Consider the following 24,260-nt stretch of genomic DNA (forward strand, 5'->3'; position numbering starts at 1 on the left):
GTTGTAGAACTCATTTCAGTTTCTAGGTGCCATAATGCATGTATTAGAAATCTGTGTCCTGGGGTTGGGGATTTAGCTCAGTGATAGAGCGCTTGCCTAGGAAGTGCAAGGCCCTGGGGTTCGGTCCCCAGCTCCGAAAAAAAAGAACCAAAAAAAAAAAAAAGAAAGAAATCTGTGTCCTTAACATCTTGAAACCTTAAATCCCTTTCATGAATTTGGGGTAAGTAGGAAGTTTTCATTACTGATTTTAATCTCCGTCGTGTTTTAAGTAGAGCATTTTCTCCACAGTGTGCTTAGACTTTGTCAATGCATTAGTGAAGGCCACTCTCAGTCGAGCTGCAGAGTGTGCTGAACCCTGCAGGCTCTAACAGTGCTCAGGATTGTCTGTGAGGACAGTAAACTGGCAGACACAGCAGCAGCTCCCAGACGAGCTTCTGTCTCTCAGGAGAGCTGCAGTGCACTCCCTACAGAGTTTCAGACCTCTCCTTCACTTGTTTAGAAGTCTCTACTGTTTATTCGGCCTTTAAGTGTACTGACTTTCCCATACATTTCCTTCAAGCGTCTCCAAGTTAGTGTCTCTTCCTTCTCTAGTGTTTTCCCTCTCCTTTCTTCTTTCCTTCATTTCTCTCTCTCCTTTCCTTGCTTCCTTTTTCTCCTTTTTGAAGTAAGAAATGAAGATGTGCTTAACGCTTGTTAAGCAAAGTCTGTGCATTTTGTCTTTTACTTAAGACTAGGAAGAAGGAAAGTTGAAATGTGAAGCAGAGGGATCCAGTGTCAGAGGCCATAGTTAAGGCTCATGCTGCATCACATTTTTTTCTTTTTCTATTTGCAGAGGTGGGGGTTGAGAAAAGATCTCACCATGTAACTCTGACTGTCCTGGAACTCACTATGTAAACCAGGGTGGCCTCGAACTCAGAGATCTGCCTGCCTCTGCCTCCTGAGTGCTGGGATTAAAGTTGCCTGGCATAATTTTTCTTAATGTGTCTGGCACAATTTTATTAGTTTGTAAAGTGAAGACTATAATAAGTACCTTAGTTAAGTCCCTTCAAGCTCTTCCAGTCCTTTCTCTGATTCCTTCAACGAGGGTCCTGTTCTCAGTTCAGTGGTTTGCTGCTGGCATTCGCCTCTGTATTTGCTGTATTCTGGCTGTGTCTCTCAGGAGAGATCTACATCTGGTTCCTGTTGGCCTGCACTTTTTTGCTTCATCCATCTTATCTAATTGGGTGGCTGTATATGTATGGGCCACATGTGGGGCAGGCTCTGAATGGGTGTTCCTTCTGCCTCTGTTCTAAACTTTGCCTCCCTATTCCCTCCCAAGGGTATTCTTGTTCCCCTTTTAAAGAAGGAGTGAAGCATTCACATTTTGGTCATCCTTCTTGAGTTTCATTTGTTCTAGGCATCTAGTGTAATTCAAGCATTTGAGCTAATAGCCACTTATCAATGAGTGCATACCATGTGTGTTTTTCTGTGATTGGGTTACCTCACTCAGGATGATATTTTCCAGTTCCCTCCATTTGCCTGTGAATTTCATAAAGTCATTGTTTTTGATAGCTGAATAATATTCCATTGTGTAGATGGTGGTACCATTTTCTTAATAGGATACTTTATTCATAGCCCAGTGGCAAATAACTCTGTAAGTTCTTTATTGGTAATTATATCAGTTTAATGATTTTAAAAATCTATAAATTGGGCTGGAGAGATGGCTCAGCGGTTAAGAGCACTGACTGTTCTTCCAAAGGTCCTGAGTTCAATTCCCAGCAACCACATGGTGGCTCACAACCATCTGTAAAGAGATCTGATGCCCCCCCTGAAGACAGCTACAGTGTACTTATATATAATAAATGAATAAATCTTTTTTAAAAAATCTATAAATTGATTATTAAAACTATGTTAAATGATCAGATCGGAAAATCTTAACAGCCCAACCATTTGGTTTCTTAGTGTTGTTTAACCATTTAATTTCTTTTTATGTAATTAAATTCATAGTTTGATAGCATTCCAGTTGATGGCACAGATTACAGGATATTATGAGTATGCATGGGACAGACTCGCCTGTTCTCCACATTTAAATACTGGGCTCAGGGAGCTCTTGTCCCTCATCTTCACCATGTGCTTGGTATTGAATCCAAGGTCTGGTTAAATAAGCACATGCACCACCCCAGCCCGAGAAGAAAAATAAATGACTGGGTTTCTTAACAGTTCTGTTAAGTTTCACCTTGTATCACCTTAGATTTCACACCCAGCTGCAGCCTGATAGACACATGCTAAAGGACTGTTAGAGTCCTGTGTGTAGAATGGCACGCATGACTTGTCGCATGTATTCCGATCTACACAGAGAAAACGGTTGAAATGTGTCCTGTTAAAAATGCTCATAGACATATGGAAAGGCTCTCAAATCAAAGTGGGAAACTCAAGGGGAAAACTGATAAATTTTCATTCTATACAATTTGCTCTATATAACTTTTCTACTGTGTAAGCAGAATCTTTTGTATTATAATCATTACTATATAAATTTAGAAGGAACATATGATGTATTCATTTATTATAAAAGCCATGTTAATGTAGAACCTTCTTGTTAAAATATATTATTATCTTTTTGCAAAAAAAAAAATGCTCAGAACAAATAGCGTTTTTAAAACCTTGTTCTAAGACTAGGGTTGGTGGTGTATATCTTTAATCCCAGCACTTGGAAGACAGAGGCAGGAGGATATCTATGGGATTGAGGTCGTCCTGGTTCACACAGTGAACCAAGACTGTACAGAAAGACTTTGTCTCAAAAAAAAAAAAAGTTGTTTTTGTTTTTTTGGGTTTTTTTTTGTTTGTTTGTTTTTTTAATAAAAAGTTCATAGATCTAAACTAAGAGAATATGGCTACTGTTGGTTACATTTAGGCTGTTATATGCATGGTTTCTCCACAGCCACACCCTGTCCTTTTTTTTTTTTTTTTCCTCTGACCTCAAAGTTTGCTTGTTCCTTGTGTTGCTGTCTAGAGCAGCAGCCTGTGGATTGTGACCCTTTGGGAGTAGAATGACCGTTTCACAGAGGTCATCACACATGTCAGATATTCTGCATATCACATATTCACATCACAGTTTGTAAATGTAGCAAAACTACAGTTATGAAGTATCAGTGAAATCTTTTTATGGTTGGGGGTCAGCACAGCACAAGGTCACAGCGTTAGGACGGTTGTGGTTCCACTGTGGTCTAGAGCATTTCTGTCTTTTCTTCATCTTCTTCCCTAACTATTGCCACCAACGGATCGTTCCTGTCACCTCACATAGTTAGGATCTGAAGTTGTAGATGCATGAAATGCACCCTCTTCTGTGTGAAAGATAACTTCTGCTGAAGCATTTGCCTTCTTCAAGAACTTAGGAGGAAAAAATGAAATTAAGAATCTTTTTTTTTTTTTTTTTGAAATTAAGAATCTTTAGGTGTGGTTTTAGTAACAGAGTCCTAGGCCCTTTTAAACTATCTTTTGGGGGGGGTAATTTCAAAGTTTTTTTTTTCCTGACCCACTTGAAACTCCCTAGCCTGTTAACTCATATTTCTTTTAAAATCCTTTTAAATGTTTTTAGTTGAAATAGACTATAGACTATATCCCTTTCCCCTTCCCTTTCCTCCCTCCAGCCATTCCTAGCTACCCACTCTTGAAACCCTCCCATGTCCTCTCATTTAAAAGTCATTATTGTTAATGCATGCATGGTTGTCTGTATACATGTGACAGACACATATAAACACAACTTGCTGAGTCTGTTTTTGTTACGTGTGTATGGTTTCAGGGCTGACCATTCTGCACTGAGCAGCCAGTAAGGGCTCCCCTCCCCCGCAGAGACTAGTTGCTGCAGTCCTTATCTAGGAGTGGAACTCTGCAGAACGTCTCCTTTCGTGTTAACATGCTCATTGGCATTGCTGTTGCTCCGGTCTTGTTTGTAGCCATTTCTAGGACAGACTGTTGGGCGTGCTTTACCGTGGACTTTCTAAGTCCCTAGGATCCTTCTTACATAGAATTCCCTACGATCCCGCTCCTATTGCCGTATTCCCCGAGCCATAGATGCAGGAACTGTGATATAGGTGATTGGTTGTCATGCCGTATTCCCCGAGCCATAGATGCAGGAACGGTGATATAGGTGATTGGTTGTCACTAAGCTCCCCTCCATTTGTTGATCTCCATTGCGTCTAATTGTAGTTTCTGTGATGATCTCCATTTGCTGTTCTTCTCTCCTTAATTTCTTAAGTAGAAAATCTCCTGTGTGGGGAAGGAAAGTAGTACTATTATAAATTTTACCCCTAACTATTTACTGATCACATATTTCTTTTGCAACCACAGCTCTTTTTTTCTTTGGTGCCTAAGCTTAAGATCATAGGGTTTTGGTCAGTTTATTTAAAGTGCAAGACCCTTGATAGGTGGTGGGACTGTAATGACGGCAGTGGACCCCATGGCTGGCTCTTTTGTTGATGGTCACCTAGACATGAGTTTGCCCTAGCAGTTGCTTTTGTTACTTAATACCATGTTTAGTAATAACTAAAGCCCAGAATACTCTGAGACATTTAATTTGAGGTCCAGGTACTATTCCTGGCTTTCCCTTGTCCTTTTTGTCTGACAGTGAGGACACAGACTTTCCATCTTGTGATGGCTAGTGGTGGCCTTTCTGATTTCAGCTGGATTCCTATCCTAGGAGTAGATGGTACATTTACCTGTGGAACTGTGAGGATAGGGCAGCCTGTGGATGCTTTGCCTGTTTGTCTGTGCACCATCTGTGTGCCTAGTGTCCATGGAGGTCAGAAGAAGGCATTAGATCTCCTCCACCTGGAGGTGCAGACAGTTGTGAGCTGTGGTGTGGGGCCTGGGGGATGAACTCAGGTCCTCTGGAACAGCAGCCCAAACTCACCCCTGAGCCATCTCAGGACTGGTGCCAGTCTTCAGAGACATTGTTTCATACCTGAGTTTTGTTGCTCAGTCAAAACTAGAACAAGTTCTCAGGAAATGGCTTGTGAGTAATTAGAGAGCCCATTTACTCTGGGTTCTCTGCTCAGAACCAGCCATGGTCTCCCGGGTTTGTTATGACGGTAAGCTAAGAAGGTCTGTAAGCGGGGTGGTAAGCTAAGAAGGTCTGTAAGCGGGGTTGGGGATTTAGCTCAGTGGTAGAGCGCTTGCCTAGGAAGCGCAAGGCCCTGGGTTCGGTCCCCAGCTCCGAAAAAAAAAGAACCAAAAAAAAAAAAAAAAAAAAAAAAAAGAAGGTCTGTAAGCTTAACAGTGTTTCTTATGTTAGGGTAATACTCCAAGTAATCAGAATTAGAGAAATAAGCTTTTCCTGTTTAGTTTTTATATGCATAACAAAGACCCACAGAGAGCAAGGCATGTTGGGCTCAGCACTCACTGGCAAGGTTACCTTTAAGAACTACGGGATTGGTGGCTCCACAGGTATTTTTAAATATATAAAAGTGAGTCATAACAATTCATGTATTAAGCCTGAGTTTTCTCACTCTACAATACCAATATTTTAGGGAGGGAAATTGTATTCATGAGAGCCATTGACCTAGACACATGGTGCATGTTTCTCATCCCAGCATTCTGGAGTCAGAAACAGCTCAGCCTCAAGACTAGCAAGGGCTACATAGTAAGACAGGACATAAAATAGTTGTTAGAGAACCTGAGGAAAGTGGAAATAATGTAGGAGCCCTGCGGTGTCTTTTGATTCCCGAGGCATTCATTTCTGATTCAGTTATAGATGTAGCTGGGCTTGTGAGGGTACGACATAGTTATATGGAGGTATCGTGGCTCTACTTTGGAAACAGTTCACTGTTTACAGAATGTGTTCTGTTTCAATCAGATCAGAGTCTGCAGACTGTACACATTGCATCTAAAAAACGTAAGATTTCACTGTTCTCATAACAAGAGTGCAACCTGTCTGTAATTTAAGTACAAATCTTACTTATCCAGCAATATATATGTATATTTCTTTTAGTTTAAATACACTATCATACCTTTGAACAAAGTTTAAATTACTGCTTTAAGATGTACTCTGCTCGTTTTTAAGAACACAATATGTCTGGCTGAGTTAGGTGGTGTAGTTCTTTAATACAGCCAGTATGTATATTCTGAAAAATGGTTTCTTTGCTTACTCAGTTACAAAGGATCCAGTCTCTTTATTTAAATTAAATGCATAATATTTGTTTTTATTTTAGTTTGATGTTTTCCCTTCCCCATTAGATTGTTAGGAAAAAACCATTACCTGATACCAGTGAAGATCGAGACACAAAAGAAGCTCTGAAGGAGTTTGACTTCCTTGTCGCCTCAGAGGAAGGAGACAACGAGTCCAGAAGTGCAGGCGACGGAACGGACTGGGGTAAGGGAGCACACTGGATCCAGTCAGGGCTCTGAATAAGTATAGGAACTAATGCTTCCCCTGGAGGGCGGTGTCTAGTCGTGTGAGTACCTGTAAGGAAGCTTGTATAGCTGTTTCCTCCTCCTTAATGTGTAAGGAATGAAGTATGAAACAGTACTGAATTAAAACACGGGCTGTTTTGTCTTCTGTTTAGACAAGCAGAACCTGCTGGTTTAGATTTTGGGAAGCTTGAGCATGGCGATGTAGTAGAACACTTGCGTTTTCATAAATCTTACATCATCTACATACATCGCATTATGTTAGAGAACTGTAACTTTTGTATTCCATAGGATTTGACATATAGAGGCACAGTCGGGGTGTACAAATGGCTTTAAAAAGCTCTAAACAGCCAGAACTGTTAACAAGCATTGTAACCAACATTTGAAGGGAACTTCTGTGACAGATTATTCTAGTACTTAAAGAATCGAGATAAATCCTTCATAGACGGTCAGTTCTGCTGGGTGTGTGCATATGTATGTAGAGGAGAAAGGAGACGAGAAGGGACTGGCGTTTGCTCAGTTACTTATAGAGAGGATGTAATGCTGCTGGCTACTGTAATGTTACCTTAGGCGTGCCTCTGTACAGCTTCTACATGTTCTCAAAGATGAGCCAGTGAGCCCATGTTTGAAATACTCAGTATTTTGTTCATAAAGATTGCTATGAATGACACAAATACTATTTTATAGAATTGTTGACTGCTATTTAGATGTAGATGTACCTCATTATGAACTTTTTCCTAGCTTTTGTTCAGGCAGCTACTTGAAGGATTGATCTAGTACATTCAAGAGCTGGAACCAAGACTATAGTTCTACAACATGTGACTACTTATATCCAGCAAAATCGTACTTTATACTTTTAGCTACAGACGTTAGAAATACTAATTTAAGTCCTACTTTAAAATACATTTATTCTCTGAAGAAAAGAAATGAAAATGTTAAAGTTACAAAAGGAAAAACCAAGGTGCCTTTTCCTTCCTGATTTACACTAAAGCTTTTCTTTCTTTACACTTACTGATCACCATAGCAAGTGGAGATGCTCTTTGGGCAAGCTTGGGAAACAGGCTGCCTCATACGTTTTAAATACAAGCCATAGAGTTTTTTAAAAACTTATGTCTGAAACTCTGTACAATGAACATCTTATTAAGGATCACTTCATAAACATGCTTCTCTTACACTGTGTGTACCCCTGTAGCACAGGTCTGCATGAGGCAGTGATCTGACCCATTCTTTCTACTCAGGGTAAACTCCACCTTCTCACCTATTCAAAACCTACTGTCATGTTAGAGGTATTTGTGGATGCCCACAACAAGACACCAGTCACTACTTTTTATTTGTATTGAAACCTCCCGTGAGAGAAGGGCACTGTAGTGCATCTGTTTGTACAGCCTCTGGATCTAGGCTCTGCTGTCTGTCCATCTGTACAGCTTCTGGGTTGGGGCAATGTTTTAGTGCTGGCTGGCCTTTGCCCAGCAGTGAATACTAGTATTCTAGTGGGTTTTTATAGTTAACTTTAAGACCTTACCTTTAGGGACACAGTCAGGTACTGTTGCTGTTGCCTGCCCCCTTCCTTTTCTAAAGCAAAATCTAGAACTATTTCTGACAACTACAATAAGAAACACAACATGTATCTGAAGAGTTTGTTTTTTTTTTCCCAAAACACCAAAATTTGAAAACCAAGTAGACAGTGCTATCGGTCTCTCTTCTGCTTTTTTCTGACTGAGCTTACTTATTTCTCGTTATTTTAGGTATTTAGATGACACTTTCCCAAGTACGGTAGTTGAGCTGGCATTGCACTGTGCCCCAGTGAGCTCTCTCGCTGAGAGATTCCATGTCGCTGAAGATGAGACTCTCTCATTGCTAGTCTCCTTGCAGGCATAGTTAGTACTGGCTTTTCTGCAAAGACAGCTAAATTCTGCCTGCCTTGTATAGCTTTGTTCTCTTCAACCACAGAGCCACAGCCCAGTGCCACTTGGTGCACACCAGTACATGTACATTTAAGTTCAGTGTGCCTCGAAATAGATGGTGGTCGTGTGCTAGATCTGTTATGAGTGAGTGCATAGAAGTCTCAAAGTAGAATATCTGTTTGCCAGGAGCCTGGCCTTAAGTTTTATTTAGATTTTTTGTCTTTAGATTTATTTTATTTTATTTTATTTTACCAGTATAAGTGTCTTCCCTGCTTTATGTCTGTGTTCCATGTCCATGCCTAGTGCCTGAGGAGATGAGAGGAGGGCGTCAGGCCCCGGAGACTGGAGCTGTAGATCGCTATGGTCTACTCGTGTGGTGCGTGGGTAAATCATGCACTTAGAGTAAAACTCAGGTCCTCCGCAAGAGCAGTCGGTGTTCTTAACCGCTCTGAGCCATCACTCCAGCCCCTGCTCTTCTTTTATTTATTTTGTTTTTAAAAGAATTTTATAATTGCCAGGTGTGATGGTGCACAACTTTAATCCTAGAGCTTGGGAAGTAGAAGCAGGTGGATTTCTTGAGTTTGAGGCCAGATTGCTATATAGTGAGTTCTAGGACAGCTAAGACTGCATAGTAAGACCTGTCTCAAAAATAAACTTTTTAAAGATTTATAATTAAAATTCAAAGCACAGAATTTTGCATAAGTTCAGGGAAGTAGATAATAAATCTTGTGAGGGTCGGCTGATGGTTGGCTGGTTGATTGTACTGGGTCAAGAGCCTAGTGGTCTTGGGGCAGGTGAATTGACATTGTCTGTGACCTACCATCACTGCTGCTGCTGGTGCGAGTGCCTACAGACTGGAATTACAAGTCTTTACAGCTACCAGGATGGCTTAGCAAGTGAAAGTGCCTGCTGCCAAGCCTGACAGCGCAGTCTGATCTTGGAGCCTCCCCCTGGGAGTTGTGCTCCAGCAAGTGTCATCTGACCATGCGTGCTGTGGCCATGTGTGTGCGCTCTCTCTTGCGCGCGCTCTCTCTCTCTCTCTCTCTCTCTCTCTCTCTCTCTCTCTCTCTCTCTCTCTCTGAATAAATAAAATAAACATTTTAAAAAAGACAGTAAAAATTAACATTTTCTAAAATTAGTCCTTCTGGTAGAATGTGATATTCCTACTACTGATAGATGTTATATCAGAGATCTAACAGATGCTTTTTGAAATTGGAGTAAACTTAAATTGCTTTCAAAATAGATTTCTGGTAATTCCAATGATAATTCAATAAATATATTGATCAAGTGCTCTCCGTGCACTGGGTCTTCCTGTAGGTGAAGAGTCTTGCTCCTATGGTACTCAGTGGTGGATCTAGCATTGTTCATAAAATCAGAACCACATGCTCAAAGCACAAGCCTCCCTTTTTTCTTTCTTTGCTTTTGATAATTTTCTTTTTTAAAAAGGTCTATTTTAGTAATAAAATATAATAATGTTAGACAGAGACTAATACATCTGAATCGGCCAAGACAAATGAACAGAAGGAAAAGAACCCAAGAGAAGGCAGAATAATCACAGACCTACTCTTGAACATTCGGGAATCCCACAGAAACACTAAGTGGAAGCCATAGTATATCCTCGGAGCACGTGGTGCAGACCCATGCAGGTCCTGCGCTTGCTGCCGACGTCTCTGAGTTCATGTGAGCTTTGCTCATGCTGATTGGAGGACTTGTGTTTTCTTGGTGTCCTCCATGTCCTCTGGCTTTTACACTCTTTCTGCCTCCTCCTGTGAGTTCCCTAAGGGGAGAGATTTGACGGAGGCATCACTCAGGGCTGAGTGTTCACAGTCTCTCACTCTGCACATCGTCTGGCTGTGGGTCTTGTTTGTTCCCGTCTGCTGCAGAAGAAACGCCTCCGAGGATGATCTGCCTGGCCTGAGTGGCCTGTCTTAAACTCGGAAACACCATTAAGATTTTTAGTCTCTTAATAAGAATCTTCTATCACTGTACCTGTGCGATACGGAATTCACTGGCAATGCTGTAACGTTCTCGGAGTTAAGGGAATACCAGGTTTACCTCTTCTGTCGTCTTCAGTGGAGATGTTCTGTTAGTTAGGACACTGACTTGATCTTTGCTAGGTGTGCTTTGTGTGCACATATGTGAGTATAAGCATGACTTGTGTAAGCGAGTGATGTCATGAAGAAAATCAGTATCTTCCACACATTGCCTTTGTATGTGATAGTCTACTGAAGAAAGGCTGTTTGTCTCACTCTGTTTAGAAAAGGAAGATCAGTGTCTGACGCCGGAGGCCTGGAATGTGGACCAGGGAGTGATCACCAGACTGAAGGAGCAGTACAAAAAGGAGAGGAAGGGGAAGAAAGGGGTGAAGAGTAAGTGGGAACATTGTCTAAACACGTTCACCTCTGCATCTCCCATCTCGGTTCGCTGTCAGTGCTCTCCTAGCGTTTCATTTCTGCTCCTCACCTCTTTCCTTCTCACCGTCTCTCAGGGGTTGAAATTAGTCGGCAGCTGTTTGACTGTGAACTTAAACAGAAGTCACATATGAATATGGGATTTTCACAAACATGGAAAGGTTTGGGAGAATGTCGGCCAGTGCGTTTGAACAGTGATGGGTTGGCTTCAGGAGAGCCCACTCACAAAGATGTTTACTTCTGGTCGAAACATATAAATTTTACTTAACCCAGTTTGCTCGCAGTCACCAAAGTGGTTGCTTATACTTTCAGATCTTGAGATAAGAAAAAGTTAATTTCTACCCCTGAGTAGTCTTGTGTGTTCCCAACACAAAGTTCATTTGCTCTCATCTGTATATGCTATACAGGGCACACGGTCAAACATTCAATTTAAAAGAATCTGTTTTCTGATTAACTGTTTTGGCCACTTTAATTTATAGCAGTATTACCAATTAACTTTTTCCTCGTTTCAGTAAAGTATATGCCACATCAGAAACAGAAGGCAAAATGAAATTTTAGCCCTGTGGATCATATAACTCATTATGCAAATGAAAAGTTTGTCAGTAGATCTAGTATGTATCTAAGGAAATGCAAATCCTATCAAAACCTTGATGGGAATAATATTAAGCAGCTTCTTAGGAACTGGGGATGTACCTCAGATGGTAAAGTGTTTCCCTAGCATGCATGCACAAAGCCCTGGCCTCATCTCTGAAGAGCATAAACTGAGTGTGCTGGCTCATGTCTGTAATCTCTGTACTCTGGAGGGAGAGGCTGTAGGACCAGGAGGTCAGGGTCAGAGTTAGCTATACGAGGAATTAGAGACCTTCCCAGGATATATGAGACCTTGTCTCAAAACACCAAAAACCATCTTTTTGGGAGAGTAAGATTAAACCACCTTCTGTGCGTCTACTCACTGACATGGTAAATAATGAGCTTTCCTTTTGATGGCAATAGGAATTTTGTCCTTTGAGATGTGAAAGTAGTATAAACAGATTAAAATCTAAACTTAGTGTGAAATGTATTTATAAATTGCAAAAGACTGGAAGGATAAAAATGCTGCATTCCTTTCTTGCTTTTCAATTGTGATAAGACATCCAGAGCAGTCTTTCCTTCAGACATTGGGTTACAATCTGGTAATTATTTTTAAGACATTTAAATACTAAAATCTCAGAATTTATAAATTCTGAATCGATGAATTCCGTGTCCGTTAGTGATGATAGCACAGGTTTAAGAATCACTGAGTGATAAGATAGTTTACTGTTATCTTAGAGTAGATCAAATCAGAGTGAGAAAGGTACCATTAAAGCAAGGCTGTTTCATTCCTTTATTCCAATGCACTAAACTTAAGAGATATATTGAGACATGGCTTGCTATTGCTTTTTAGGACTAAGTCAGAGCCAGTTAAACTAAAGTGTTGAGGAAAACTTGTGTACTGCCCATTAGAAACATTTCCAGGTTATATTTCTTTGGGTCTTACGTTATAAAATGAGTATCTTGGATTGTAAAGATCTTTTCATTGAAAATGTAGCCACCCCTGCTGTGACTCATCTACTCTGCATTGTAGTTGGGATTTAGCCCTTAAGATCTAAAGCTGCACCATTTGACTGGAACAGTACTCCCGGTAACAGAAGCAATTGGAGGCCCTGCACTGGGTGTTAAGATGCATATTTAGACTTAGAGTACGTGGGCTTCAAGTGAAGCAGCGTCCCTCTCTGGGGACAGTGAGCGCCTTGCACTGAGGATAAGGAGTGTAGACTGAGGTCGACTGTCAGTCTCACTTGTTCCTGAGGAAAGCAGCGTGAGGACAAGTGCAGATCCGCGATGAGGGGAAATGAATTAAAGCTTTGAATTGGTCATAAAACACTAATTTATAAACAACCAAAGGACACCTTTCAAATCTCTGTTACCCAGTGTAAACTTTTTGATGTTTTTAATTGATCTAGTGTAAGTATATCCAGTCAAATTGTGTACTCCAGTCATACTATCTTAAATTTTTCTAGGTATTAGTTAAAACTGCTTAGAAATAGTTGTATTCTTTGCTGGTATAGGAAATACCATAACGGACTATGGGTAAGATTTTCCCATTCTTAATTAAACTTGTAACAGGAAAAACTACCGAAGATCTGTTTCAGCCTCTATCCTATATAAAACAGTCAAAACAGGGATGTGGGAGAATGAAGAAGCAAAGCCCAGGTAAGTAATCAACAGGGCATGAGACTTCGCTCTGGGTTCCATAGCTCAGGATGTAGGCAGTGACTGTAACTTAATTTAAACAAGCAGGGGTGTTACTGTTCAGCTGAGTTCACATTTGATTCATGACCTGTGATCGGCTTCATTTAGACCACTGGTCATTGGCTTCATTGTAGATAAGTATGACTTTAATGATACATATTGGACAGGACATTCTTTCACATGTAGTGATTCCATTAACTTAATTCACAAAGTAGATATTTAAATATAATTCTTTTCCAGAAATAATAAACTCTTAAAATTTGAAAACTTCAAAAATAACTACTCCTTATTGATCAATCTAGTAGAATCTTTTTTTAAAGGTAAATGTTGGCAGATGTGACAAAGTTTATTGTGCAGTTTTTATGAAATAAGTGATTCTGTTTTCTCTTTTTCCTCCTCTGCCCTCCGCCCTTTTTTGGCTAGGGCCCAATAGGTCAAAACTACAAGATATGCTTGCTAATTTGAGAGACGTTGATGAACTTCCCTCCTTGCAGCCATCTGTTGGCTCCCCTTCCAGACCCAGCAGCTCCAGGCTTCCTGAGCAGGACATCAGTAGGGCAGATGAAGGTGAGCGTGCAGACCTAGAGCTTGACTGAGTCGCCCAGAGCTCACAGTCTGTACACATCGCTTTCTTGAGGCAGTTGGGTGGGGGGGTGGGGGGTGAGTTTAGCATCGGTCTGTGAACTGGAGGGAAGGGCATACATTTAAGAACCAACTCTTAGTTTCCGGTTTTGAATATTCCCTAGCTCCTCTGTCAGCCTGGTGCTAACAGGCACACTACCTGCCAGCATTCAGTCAAAAAGTTGGTACTAAGTTTAGTTCACTTTGAAAGTCAGCATAAATACATTTTTAAAAATGCAGACACTGGACATGATGACACATGCTTTAACCCTAGCACTCAGGGACAGAGGAAACTAGCTCCTTATGAGTTTGAGACCAGCCTGCTCTACATAGCAAGTTCCAGACCAGCCAAGGGCTGTAAAGTGAGACCCTGTCTCAAAGTAACAACAAAATGGAAGGAAAGCCACCTGTTGTCATATTTTCTGTTTCCAATGTTTCCTTGGTCCCTTGAAAAAGTCCCTATTCATGGGCATATACTTTTTAAAAACATAGTTATAGCCATCATGTAGAATAGTTCTGTTCTGTTTTATGTTTAGTATTAAATCATATTGATGATTTTCAAGCTCAGCCTTAATGCTATATATTATACTTTAGATTTGAAATAAAATTCTTTCTTTGAACTATTTTGGTTGTTTCTAGTTTTTCGTAGTGCAGTTCTGTGATATACAAGTGCATAGTTTAGGGTTGGAGGTGTATGTCACCTGGTGACAGGACGTCTGCCTCACGCAGAGCTCAGTCCATCCCCAGCACTGGGTAAAGGAATGAGTGGAGAAGAGACGTGAACAGAGATGAGATGGGGTGGAGGGAAGGGAAGGAAGGACTGCTGACTTTACATTTAATCTCCTGTTACTAAAGAGTCCTCACCCAGCATTCAGGAAAGCTTCCACAGTCTCCATGCAGTATTTGAGTCCTTGTTAGTTTTCTAAAAGCTAATTATCCCAAAGCACTGTAACCTGTTTCTTCATTTCTGAGGACTCGGAGAACAAGATGCCCACCCATGTAGAGGCGTGGTGTCCATATTGCTTTTTCTTCTGACTGCCGGCTAGACCTTCCTAGAACATTAGCTACTACTAAGCCATGCTGTATTCAGTTCCAGAACTGTTTCCAGGGCTAGGCCATTTTTATTTCACGTATAAAAGTATTAGAAATGAAAAATAGGACAAACAAAAGACACATGCTGAATACATACCTAGTCTCCTTGGTGCACATGAGTTGTTATTTAGAATTTTGGCCTGAAAATTACGTTTGGACAGTTTCAGTCTGCCCACACCTGGGTTACCTGACCCCTTCAGAGGCTATGCAGCATTCTAGGGACAGCTTATTTTGATTGGTTGGTGCTGCTCTCGTGTACATGTAGCTTAACAGTGGCTTAATTTGTATTCTATTTTATTCTGAGTGATTTTCTTTTTTCTGACAGATTTTAAGTTTTGTCACTGCCCCTGGCTGGCCTGAGTTCATTCTGTAGACCAGTCTGGCCTTGAGGTTTATCTCCCTGGGCCTCCAGAGTGCTGGGGTTAAAGTTATACACAGCCAGATACCACTACTGGTTTGAAAGGAAATAACCATTATTTACTGTGCTCAACAAGTACCTGTTATTAAACATAACTGCAGCACTGCAAACAACTTTTTTATCTACAGTGCACTCAACTCACTTAACTTGCTTATTTAAAGATAAATTCTCTTTAGCAAATTCTTCGAATTATTAAATTCGTCCGAAATGTTTCTAATCAACAGAGTATCTTCCTCTGGAAAGGCGAGTCCTGGTGCCTTGTTGGAATAGTTTTCTTTCATAAGATCTTAGTTGCATTTTGCTTTTCACTGGTTCTTCATTGGTACTTGTTGAAAGGTTGAACTGCTGTGTTCAGAGGTACCAAGCAAGAATATTCAAGTTGATTACACAGTGACACTCCTTCTTGTAGCACAGTTGACAGCTATTAAAGTTCCGAAATGGACTTTAAAACATCTTTAAAGGAAATAAAACATGCATACAAATGGGAACAGTTGGTTGAATCATCACAAATCAGAAGTAGCCACTGACTGTTCTTGTCGTCACCCTCAGATCAAGGGACAAAGCATTGCTAAGGTAGTAATTCTCTCCATTACTAAGGTAGTGTCCTCAGTGGGCCTTTAACTACCAGTCACTTGTCTCACTTCAAGAGATTATTCTGGCTTTTGCACTGTATATTAATTTTTCTCAAATAGGCTCATTGTACAGTTTTCACTTTGAAATGTCTACAATATTCCAGGTTATAGAATTGATTGGTTTTATTTTGAATGAGATCAACAGTGTTCAATGTACAGCAAGAACCAATTGTTAATATACTTAGTAACTGGTAGATGTTATTTGAATAATTATCATGAAATATCAAATAGAAAGAAAACTTACTTTAAAAAAATATTTATTTATTTATGACTATAGTGTAGCTGTCTTCAGACGCACCACAAGAGGACATCGGATCCCATTACAGATGATTGTGAGCCACCATGTGGTTGCTGGGAATTGAACTCAGGACCTCTGGAAGAGCAGTTAGTGCTCTTAACCACTCAGCCATCTCTCCATCCTCAAGAGAAAACTTACTTTTAGACTTACTATTTTCTGTATAATGATTAAGGAAAGGACAGTAGATTACTAAATCAGTATCTCTTTTACTTTTCTAGTTAGATGATGCTGTTGACAGGATGATATATGAAAAGGTAGTCTAAGATTTTTTTTTTTGCTCATGGAATTTCACTGTTTACAAAATTTCTTAACAGTAATATAAGAGAGATATAATCTCTGAAGCCTATAATTCCAGCACTTAGGAGGCCAGGGCAAGAGGATTGCCCTTGTTCTGGACCAGCCTAGGCTCAACAAACAAACAAACCCCAAGTAGACCAAGTTGACATGCACACGTTCACTCCGCAGAAGTGTAATGCAGGCAGCGAGACTAGCTCTGAACTGTTTAGCTGTGTAACTTGGACTTTGTCTCCTTCAGTGGAAGCATTGACGTTCCCGCCTTCTTCAGGGAAGTCATTTATCATGGGAGCAGATGAAGCCCTTGAAAGCGAGCTGGGGCTTGGAGAATTAGCAGGCCTTACAGTGGCCAATGAAGCAGACTCATTAGCTTATGATGTAAGTAGCAATTTTGTTTTTACACCATTTAATTTGTTTGAAAATTTAATAGTTGAGTTTATAGAAGAAGATGGCAGAGGTAAAATTTTCACAAGTATGAATCTTTGAATCTCAAACTTTGCAAAGATGGGTATAAAAATAAGCTAACATTTTCTAAATAACCTGGCGATTAAAGTTAGAGACTGCCTTCATCTGCAGTCACTCTAAAATGTGCATTGTTTGAGGCAGGCACCTGTGATGAGCCAATGTCTTTCTTCCTCATGGCCCCTGTCCTGCCCCTTGAGTACCCTGTCTAGTGTGCGCTCCCTGCACTGCCCGTTCACTGCTGCATGCTCACTTCTTGTCTCCTTACCCTCACACAGCCGTCCTCCAGATGACCTAGGCCATAATGGCTACAGGCAGATTTCCCACTGCCTACCTCTGTCTTCCCACCAAACCATGAAGACTTTACCCAGTGGCTAATGGAACTGGACTCCTAATGCAAGCTCACTTTTTTCCTTCTCAGGAAAAATTGATATTGTATCTTTACCCTATTTCCAAAGGTAGTTCTTTGTTTTATTAAATATGCCAGTAATCTGTTGCTAATCTAATCATTTTTAAAAATACAAAATGAACTCTGGCATTTTTGGAGGTTCTTTGTCTCATATATCTTTGTCAGATTTTTTTTTTTTTTGACCTCGTAGGTTCTTTGACTATATATTATGGTTTCCAGCTTTGTGGTATTTCTGTGTGTGATCATGTATGTCTCTTGTGTCCATACATGTTTCTTGTAATTTTTCTTTGGTTCTTTTTCCCTTTTTGTCCCATTTCAGTTGTTTTTGTTCTATGTTGTTATTCTTCAGATGTCTGTTTTCTCATGAGAAACAGAGAGGGAAGGATGGGGATTCAGATAGGAGGGGAAAGTGGGGAGGCCCTGGAAGAAATGGTAAAGGGGAACCGTAGTCAGAATATACTATGAAAAAAATCTCATTAAGAGTTTTAAAAGCATCATCTTCTGATCTCTCTGCACCCAGAGTCTGGGTGTAGACCTGGCTGGGGTCTTATATTGCTTCAGTCAGGATTTTGCCAGTGCCTGGGTTCTCTCTTGAAGACTTGGCTTGGAGAAGACCAGGCTCTGTCCCAGTGTTTGACCACCCTGGCTTCACTTGGCATCTAGTGTCCACACTTGAGTGCGTGTGAAAAGAGGAAATGCAGCAGGTCTGCAGCTCAGTGATGACCCTGGATTCTAAGTCTTCCTCCTCAGCTCTGGGTGCTGGAGTTGCAGGTGTGTGACGCCATTCTCAGCCACTGTTACATTTTCCATGTCCAGTTTATAAATCTTGTTTCCGTCTTGGTGAAGAAAGTATTAAGTCTCAAAAACTGTGACCATCGTTGGATTAACGAGCTGTTTTAGTTTGGGGCTGCATTGCTGAGATGGAATATACAACCTGAAGGGGCTTGGGCGACCTACAGTCGCACATCGCAGCCCATCGTTGGCTGTGGACGAACACTGGCCTGCTCACCTGCTTTCTTTAAGCACACGGCACCACCAGCCTGGAATGGCACTGCCCACAGTGAGCTGGGCTCTCTCACATCAGTCATCGATCAAGAAAATGCCTGACACTTGCCCACAGGCCAGGCTGGTGGGAGCGTTTCTTTACTGAGGTTTCCTCTTCCAAAACGACTCTAGTCATTGACATAGTTGACATAAAACTAGCTAGGACACAGGCATAAAGAGAAAAATCCTACCCCAGTTACTTTCTCTCTTACAGTTTGAATTGAGTTAGTTCTAATTATTCAGTCTCTCGGGCACTGTGACATAATAATTTTCAGTAAGTGCATGTTATTTGAGTCTCAGTCCATGTCTGTTTGGAAGTGTGGTGAGACTGTCAGAAGAAGCTACTTGCTTTATGGTGTTAGGGGAGCAGAGGAGGAGGTGGAGGGTTCTGCTGTCTCCTACTGTCTTGTCTAGGCTCCATCTGCTAAAGCCTCTCCGCTCCAGGAAGGCCACAGGCTGCTGACCAAGCCTTCAGCATCTGGGCGCTGGAGGACGTTCAGGATCCAGGCTAGCAACAGTAGGAACTGTTGGGGATTATTATTTACTGCATTTTAGACTGAATTATGTTAACTGTCTTTGATCGTTTTGTATTTCTCCCATGAAAACTGCTGCCACACGTTGCTAGTTTTGCTAATTGGCTTGGCTGTTTTCTTTAAAAGTATATTTATTATTTTGAGGATTGCACCATGTAGTAGTATAATAGCAAATCAGCGATCTCAGCCTGATCTTTTGTTTCTTAATAGATAGCGAATAACAAAGACGCCTTGAGGAAGACGTGGAACCCTAAGTTTACATTAAGGAGTCACTTTGATGGCATCCGAGCCCTTGCTTTCCACCCCATCGAGCCTGTGTTAATAACCGCGTCAGAGGACCACACGCTGAAAATGTGGAATCTGCAGAAAACAGCCCCAGCTAAAAAGTGAGAACATTCTACCTGCACTTGTTTTTCTAAGATTTTAGTTAAATTGTTTATCAACAGGAAAAGATACATTTTAAAAATAATTGTTACTTTTCCCAAATATAGGTAAATCCCTCAGACAGTCTAATGTTAGGTCTGACATTTAGGAAAGGGGTTGTTTTTACCTGATGTTTCCCAAGGGTTTGGAACTGCTGATTGCAGTCCTTACGCATAAGTGCTTCTCGTGGCTGTCTTATTGGTGCGGCCTCTTGTCTGTAATGAAGATCACAGTTACATAAAGAGATATAAGTAGGAACACTTAGAGTTATCAAACCTTTGACCTCAGTCTGGCCCATCATTTTCCAAGTTCGGATTTACAAAATGAAGAAGTACTTTGGTACTTTTCTATGTTGACAACAAGTTTTCCACACTAACCAGTTTGTCTGACCCAAAGGACATTGCTGTGTATCCTTAGGTGTTCGTCCTTGGCTTGGTGCTGTCTGAGTGACAACAGGCATGATTTCCTTTAAAGTGCTTCATTAGCCCCTAAGCTAGACCAGATCTACTTGGCTAGGTCCTTCTGGAGCTCACCCTCCGTTGGTCCATCCATCATCCAGAACCAGCATCTGCCAGCAGGGATCCTCTTTGGCTGTGACACAGAGACATATACAATACACTGTGACACAGGACATCACAGAAGTTGAACTACATGTAGAAGAAATCTGCCCACTTTAAAGACACCATTAGCATCAGTGCTGTGAGTCATGCAGGAAGAGGATGGATGCAGCCTGAGCAGAATGCCGATCGGGTCACAGAGGGCTCACTCCTTCATGGGCTGTGCCTTCGCCTTTCTGAGTCTCAGCTCACAGCATGCGAGCTCTGGCTGCCGCCCACCCAGTCACCCAAAGCTAAATGGAAATGCCTGTTTAGGAAAAGAAGAAAACAAATTAGCAAAGGTATCTGCACATACAAAGAACAGTAACCTGGTTACCTTTAAGCTTCTGAGTGACTGAGGGGAGATAAGTAAGGCATACCTACAAATCCCTGCAGCGATGTAGGAAGTAGTGAGTTCTTGCCTATAACCAGTGTCTGTGACGAATCCTTGGTTGTTAAGTTATTTAAACACCCCGAGTCCAGTTCTCAGTAATGAATGAGCATTGGATCATTGACTTGGGCAGTGTGTACAGAATCAAGTATAGACGTATTAACCTTCATGAAAACACAGACGGTAAAAGTACCATTTGCCATGTGCGTAGTTCTGGCTTTGACTATTTTTATATTCAGATTCTCATTTTTCATCATCGACTAGCTGGTACTGTCTAGACTTTCTGCTTTACTTTAAATGTAGTATAATCTGAAGTTGTGAAGTAATAAAGACTTCCCTGAGTTAGTTAGTTAATGATGTAACTGGAACTGAAATGACCTAACAGCCCATGGTCTCTCGTGGGAGTGGTGCTCCTCCCACTAGTGGGCGAGTTGTGACAGTGAGAAGGCTGTGCTCCAAGGTGCTGTACTAAGGTGCTAGTTCCGTGGTGCCACTGAGGTGTAGTTGGCATTAGGTGAGCCTCTGTATCCTGAGGCTGGGATCTTACTTACATATATGACGTAGTCAGTCATGCCCTTCTCTCAGCTGCGGAGCACTCAGCCTCGTCTTCTGTTTCCCGTTTAGGAGTACTTCTTTAGATGTGGAGCCTATCTACACCTTCAGGGCTCACAAGTAAGTATGTGGGTTGTGCTTTTAGCTTGGCTTTTTCTTAAGTCAACATCTTTATGGCACAGTTGTAATTGGAATATCATACGTTCTTTCACTTATGTAATTTAATATATTTTTTCTGTTAGTGTTGGGCTTTTTTTGTAAATGTCAAAGAACCTGGCAGATAAGATAAATACCAGTATGGATCCTGGTATGCGTGCACATTGTAAAGTGAAGTCAAGGCGTTTAGGTGTATTAGAAATGCTAGCATTGGGCCTGAGAAGATGCTTCAGCGGTTAAGGGTGCTTACTGCTTCTCAGAAAACTGGAGTTTGGTTCCCAGAGTCCAGGCGAAGGATCCGCAACAGCTTGTGACTCCAGCTTCTGGTGATCTGACAGTGCTTTTCAGGCCTCTGGGCATCCATGCAGAGATCCCACATACACGCATGCACGCACGCACGCATGCAGATGCACACACTTAAAAAGAAAAGTAATTTTTGAAAGGAGTTCTCATCACATTTTTTTTCTTCCCTTAGCATAGCCTACATAGAAATGACACGAAGTCTGGGAACATAGCTTGAAAGTAGAAGGCTTTGCCCATTGGGCATGAGGCCTAGGTGTCCTCTTTATGCCACTTATATTTTTAACCAAGAGTTTTTCTATAGTAACCACGTATGTTCTTGCTTCTACTTATGTATAAGGGGCATTGTCTTCACTTGATGTGTCATACAAATTGATATCTTTTTATATAAAGAGTAGGAAAGTAAGTATTTTTTCAGGTGTAGCAGGCCGTATGCTGTCTGTTGAACTTTTTTTGTCCTCTTTTGGCTTTTTGGTTTGGTTTGGGTTTTGGTGGGGATTGAACTAAGGGCCTTAATTCTTGTAACATTCTTAGTTTTGTTGTGTGTGCTATAACTTTACGTTTAAAAGAATCAAAAGCATTCTTAGCTTAAGGACAGTACTAGTCCTACTCTGTGACTTTAACCTCAAAGCTAAAATTTACTAACCTCCGGGGTTGCAAAGAAAGGAAAACGAATAATGTTCAAGAGTGTTTGTATTCATTGTTGCAAACTGGAGAGTGGAAAGGCACTTGAGTCATTAAGCATTGTAAGTGTAGGCTGTACTGTAGCATTAATGTTGGCGAGAGCAGGTACCACACGTGGTTTGTTTGGTGTTGCAGAGGTCCGGTGCTGTGTGTGGTCATGAGTAGCAATGGTGAGCAGTGCTACAGCGGCGGCACTGATGGCCTCATCCAGAGCTGGAGCACCACCAATCCCAACGTCGACCCCTACGATTCTTATGGTACGTGGCTCACTGGAGTCCCAAAGCAAAGTCTCTATTAAGGCTAAAATTGTAAAGTTTAAAATTAGTGAGGAGAAGCATGTCTTTATTTCATTCAAAAGGACACCTGTAAATGCAGGAGTCAGCTAGGTACAGAATGCTAAAAGTAAAAACATGCTAAAACCATGCTGTTCTTGAGGAAAGACTTTACCTCCGCAGTCTTATTGCACAGAAGTACCGGTTTGATTGGCGCTTGCTTTCTTCATGCTAGATATCTGCCAAGTACTGGAAAAACTGTAACTCGTCTGTAATCATAGTTCATTACGGTTTTGGGCAAACGATGCTGAAGGTAAATGAATACTGGCATTATTCTCTTGGTCAATTGTTAGAGGAAAATGAAGGAAGCTAATTAGTTTTAAAGTCCACACCTCCAAAAATATTTATTATGAAGGATTTTTTTTTTTTTTTTTTGGTTCTTTTTTTCGGAGCTGGGGACCGAACCCAGGGCCTTGCGCTTCCTAGGTAAGCGCTCTACCACTGAGCTAAATCCCCAGCCCCTGTTATGAAGGATTTTAAAGGTTAAAGAATGACCTTTTGACTAGGTTTGGAGGTGTAGGCCTGAAATCTTGAACTTGACGGGGAGAAGCAGGAGAATTGCTATGAATTTAGACTTGCCTAGTGTATTTAATGCATTCTGGGCCAAGCTGAGCTCTGTCTTTCCTTCCTCTACCCTCAGTACACCCGTGCAGATCGGGGATGCATGGGTTGGATGGGCCCTTTGGTTTGAAGAGCAGAGCTGTTATGCCATGAGTCCATGTGATACTGTCTCCAGATAGCACCATAAACTCTCTTGCAAAACTCTTTAGAAGTTTTAATAACTTGTTTAATATCTTGTTTTAGTTTTAATAACAGATTTTAACATGTCATGTTTGTCATTAAAACTATTTTAATTTTACTACCAAAGAGAAGTGAACATAAAATCAGCAAACAGACTTCTCTTCTTACATTTGTATCAGAGTCATTAAACCAGAGCTTTCATTCCAAGCAATGCTGTGCTTCTAATTCTAATTTAGAATCTTCAAACTCTATATTTGTATACTTCCAAAAATGGAATTTTGACAGCATTTCAGAAGAAGAAGGTGAAGTAGGAAGATTATATTACACTGTTTCCTGGTGCTCTGTTTTCTGTTTTACATCGGAACCTAAATGCCTTTACAGTTTTCTTCCTGGTCTTGCTCTTTCTTGTACACAGATCCTTCGGTTCTAAGAGGCCCTCTGTTGGGCCACACGGATGCGGTGTGGGGGCTGGCCTACAGCGCGGCCCACCAGCGCTTGTTGTCCTGTTCAGCAGACGGCACTCTTCGTCTATGGACCACCACTGAGGTTGCTCCAGCGCTGACTGTATTTAATGATAACCAAGGTACCCTCCTTCAAAATGAAACTTTCCAGATCTTGAACTCCTACTCTAAAAAAGCAAACAAATGAATGATTCTATGAACTCTTGATTGTATAAATTTCTAAGGTTCTGTTCGAATTTTTTAAGCAGCAACAGTATTTTTGTTTGAAATTTCAATGGATATATATTTCTTAAGAACATACCATTTGATGAGAAAGTGAGGTTTAAAATGTTAATATTGAAATATAACTTACTGTCAGTGAAGATACTGAAAAGATTGTCCTGATGCCTGTGGTGAACAGCAGTCCTGTAGCTGGCCCACTCTGGAGCTGAACCATCTCTTCCCTGGGTAGATTGTACCAGTCTGGGTCTTTTAGGGATGATTTATTATGAATATCCATAACTTTTCACTGTGGGGAACAGGGACCATGTAGAATTGCAAGGTTTGTGGTAGGAGTTTCTTAACTAATGTTTTCTCAAGTGCTCATGGTGCTTGGCAGCCTGGAGTGCAGCATGTGTGAAGTCATTGGCTCTGCACCCTCACTCACCTCTGTGTTAGCTTCACGCTAGCCTTCTGTGCGCATGTGGTGGTGTCTCACCTATGTTTTAGTGTTGGGCTCCGTGACAGCCCAGTTGACCCAGTGCTGTTCGCTGCTGTTTGCCGTTGTCTACTTCTAGATCTTCTGCACAGAGTCACTTTTGAGTTATTATCTTGCTGTAGTTAGGTGTTGAACCAAATGAAACATTCCTTTA

The 24,260-nt window shown here is 41.1% G+C and overlaps 1 protein-coding gene across 3 annotated transcripts in view; it reads left to right on the plus strand.

Annotated features, from left to right (window-relative positions):
• Positions 1-24,260, plus strand: part of Strn (striatin) — an 86,866-nt gene that overhangs the window by 53,637 nt on the left and 8,969 nt on the right. For 2 of the 3 annotated variants that reach the window (XM_006239622.5, XM_039111825.2), the window contains 9 exons: positions 6,211-6,346; positions 10,547-10,657; positions 12,845-12,931; positions 13,394-13,537; positions 16,567-16,703; positions 18,984-19,159; positions 20,808-20,855; positions 22,011-22,132; positions 23,364-23,531. In XM_006239622.5, coding sequence (XP_006239684.1) covers positions 6,211-6,346; positions 10,547-10,657; positions 12,845-12,931; positions 13,394-13,537; positions 16,567-16,703; positions 18,984-19,159; positions 20,808-20,855; positions 22,011-22,132; positions 23,364-23,531 — 1,129 coding nt within the window. The remainder of the gene's footprint in view (positions 1-6,210; positions 6,347-10,546; positions 10,658-12,844; positions 12,932-13,393; positions 13,538-16,566; positions 16,704-18,983; positions 19,160-20,807; positions 20,856-22,010; positions 22,133-23,363; positions 23,532-24,260) is intronic. The other variant, NM_019148.3, reaches the window with a different exon arrangement.

This window comes from Rattus norvegicus, chromosome 6 (assembly GCF_036323735.1).
Source record: "Rattus norvegicus strain BN/NHsdMcwi chromosome 6, GRCr8, whole genome shotgun sequence".
Lineage (NCBI taxonomy): Eukaryota > Metazoa > Chordata > Mammalia > Rodentia > Muridae > Rattus > Rattus norvegicus.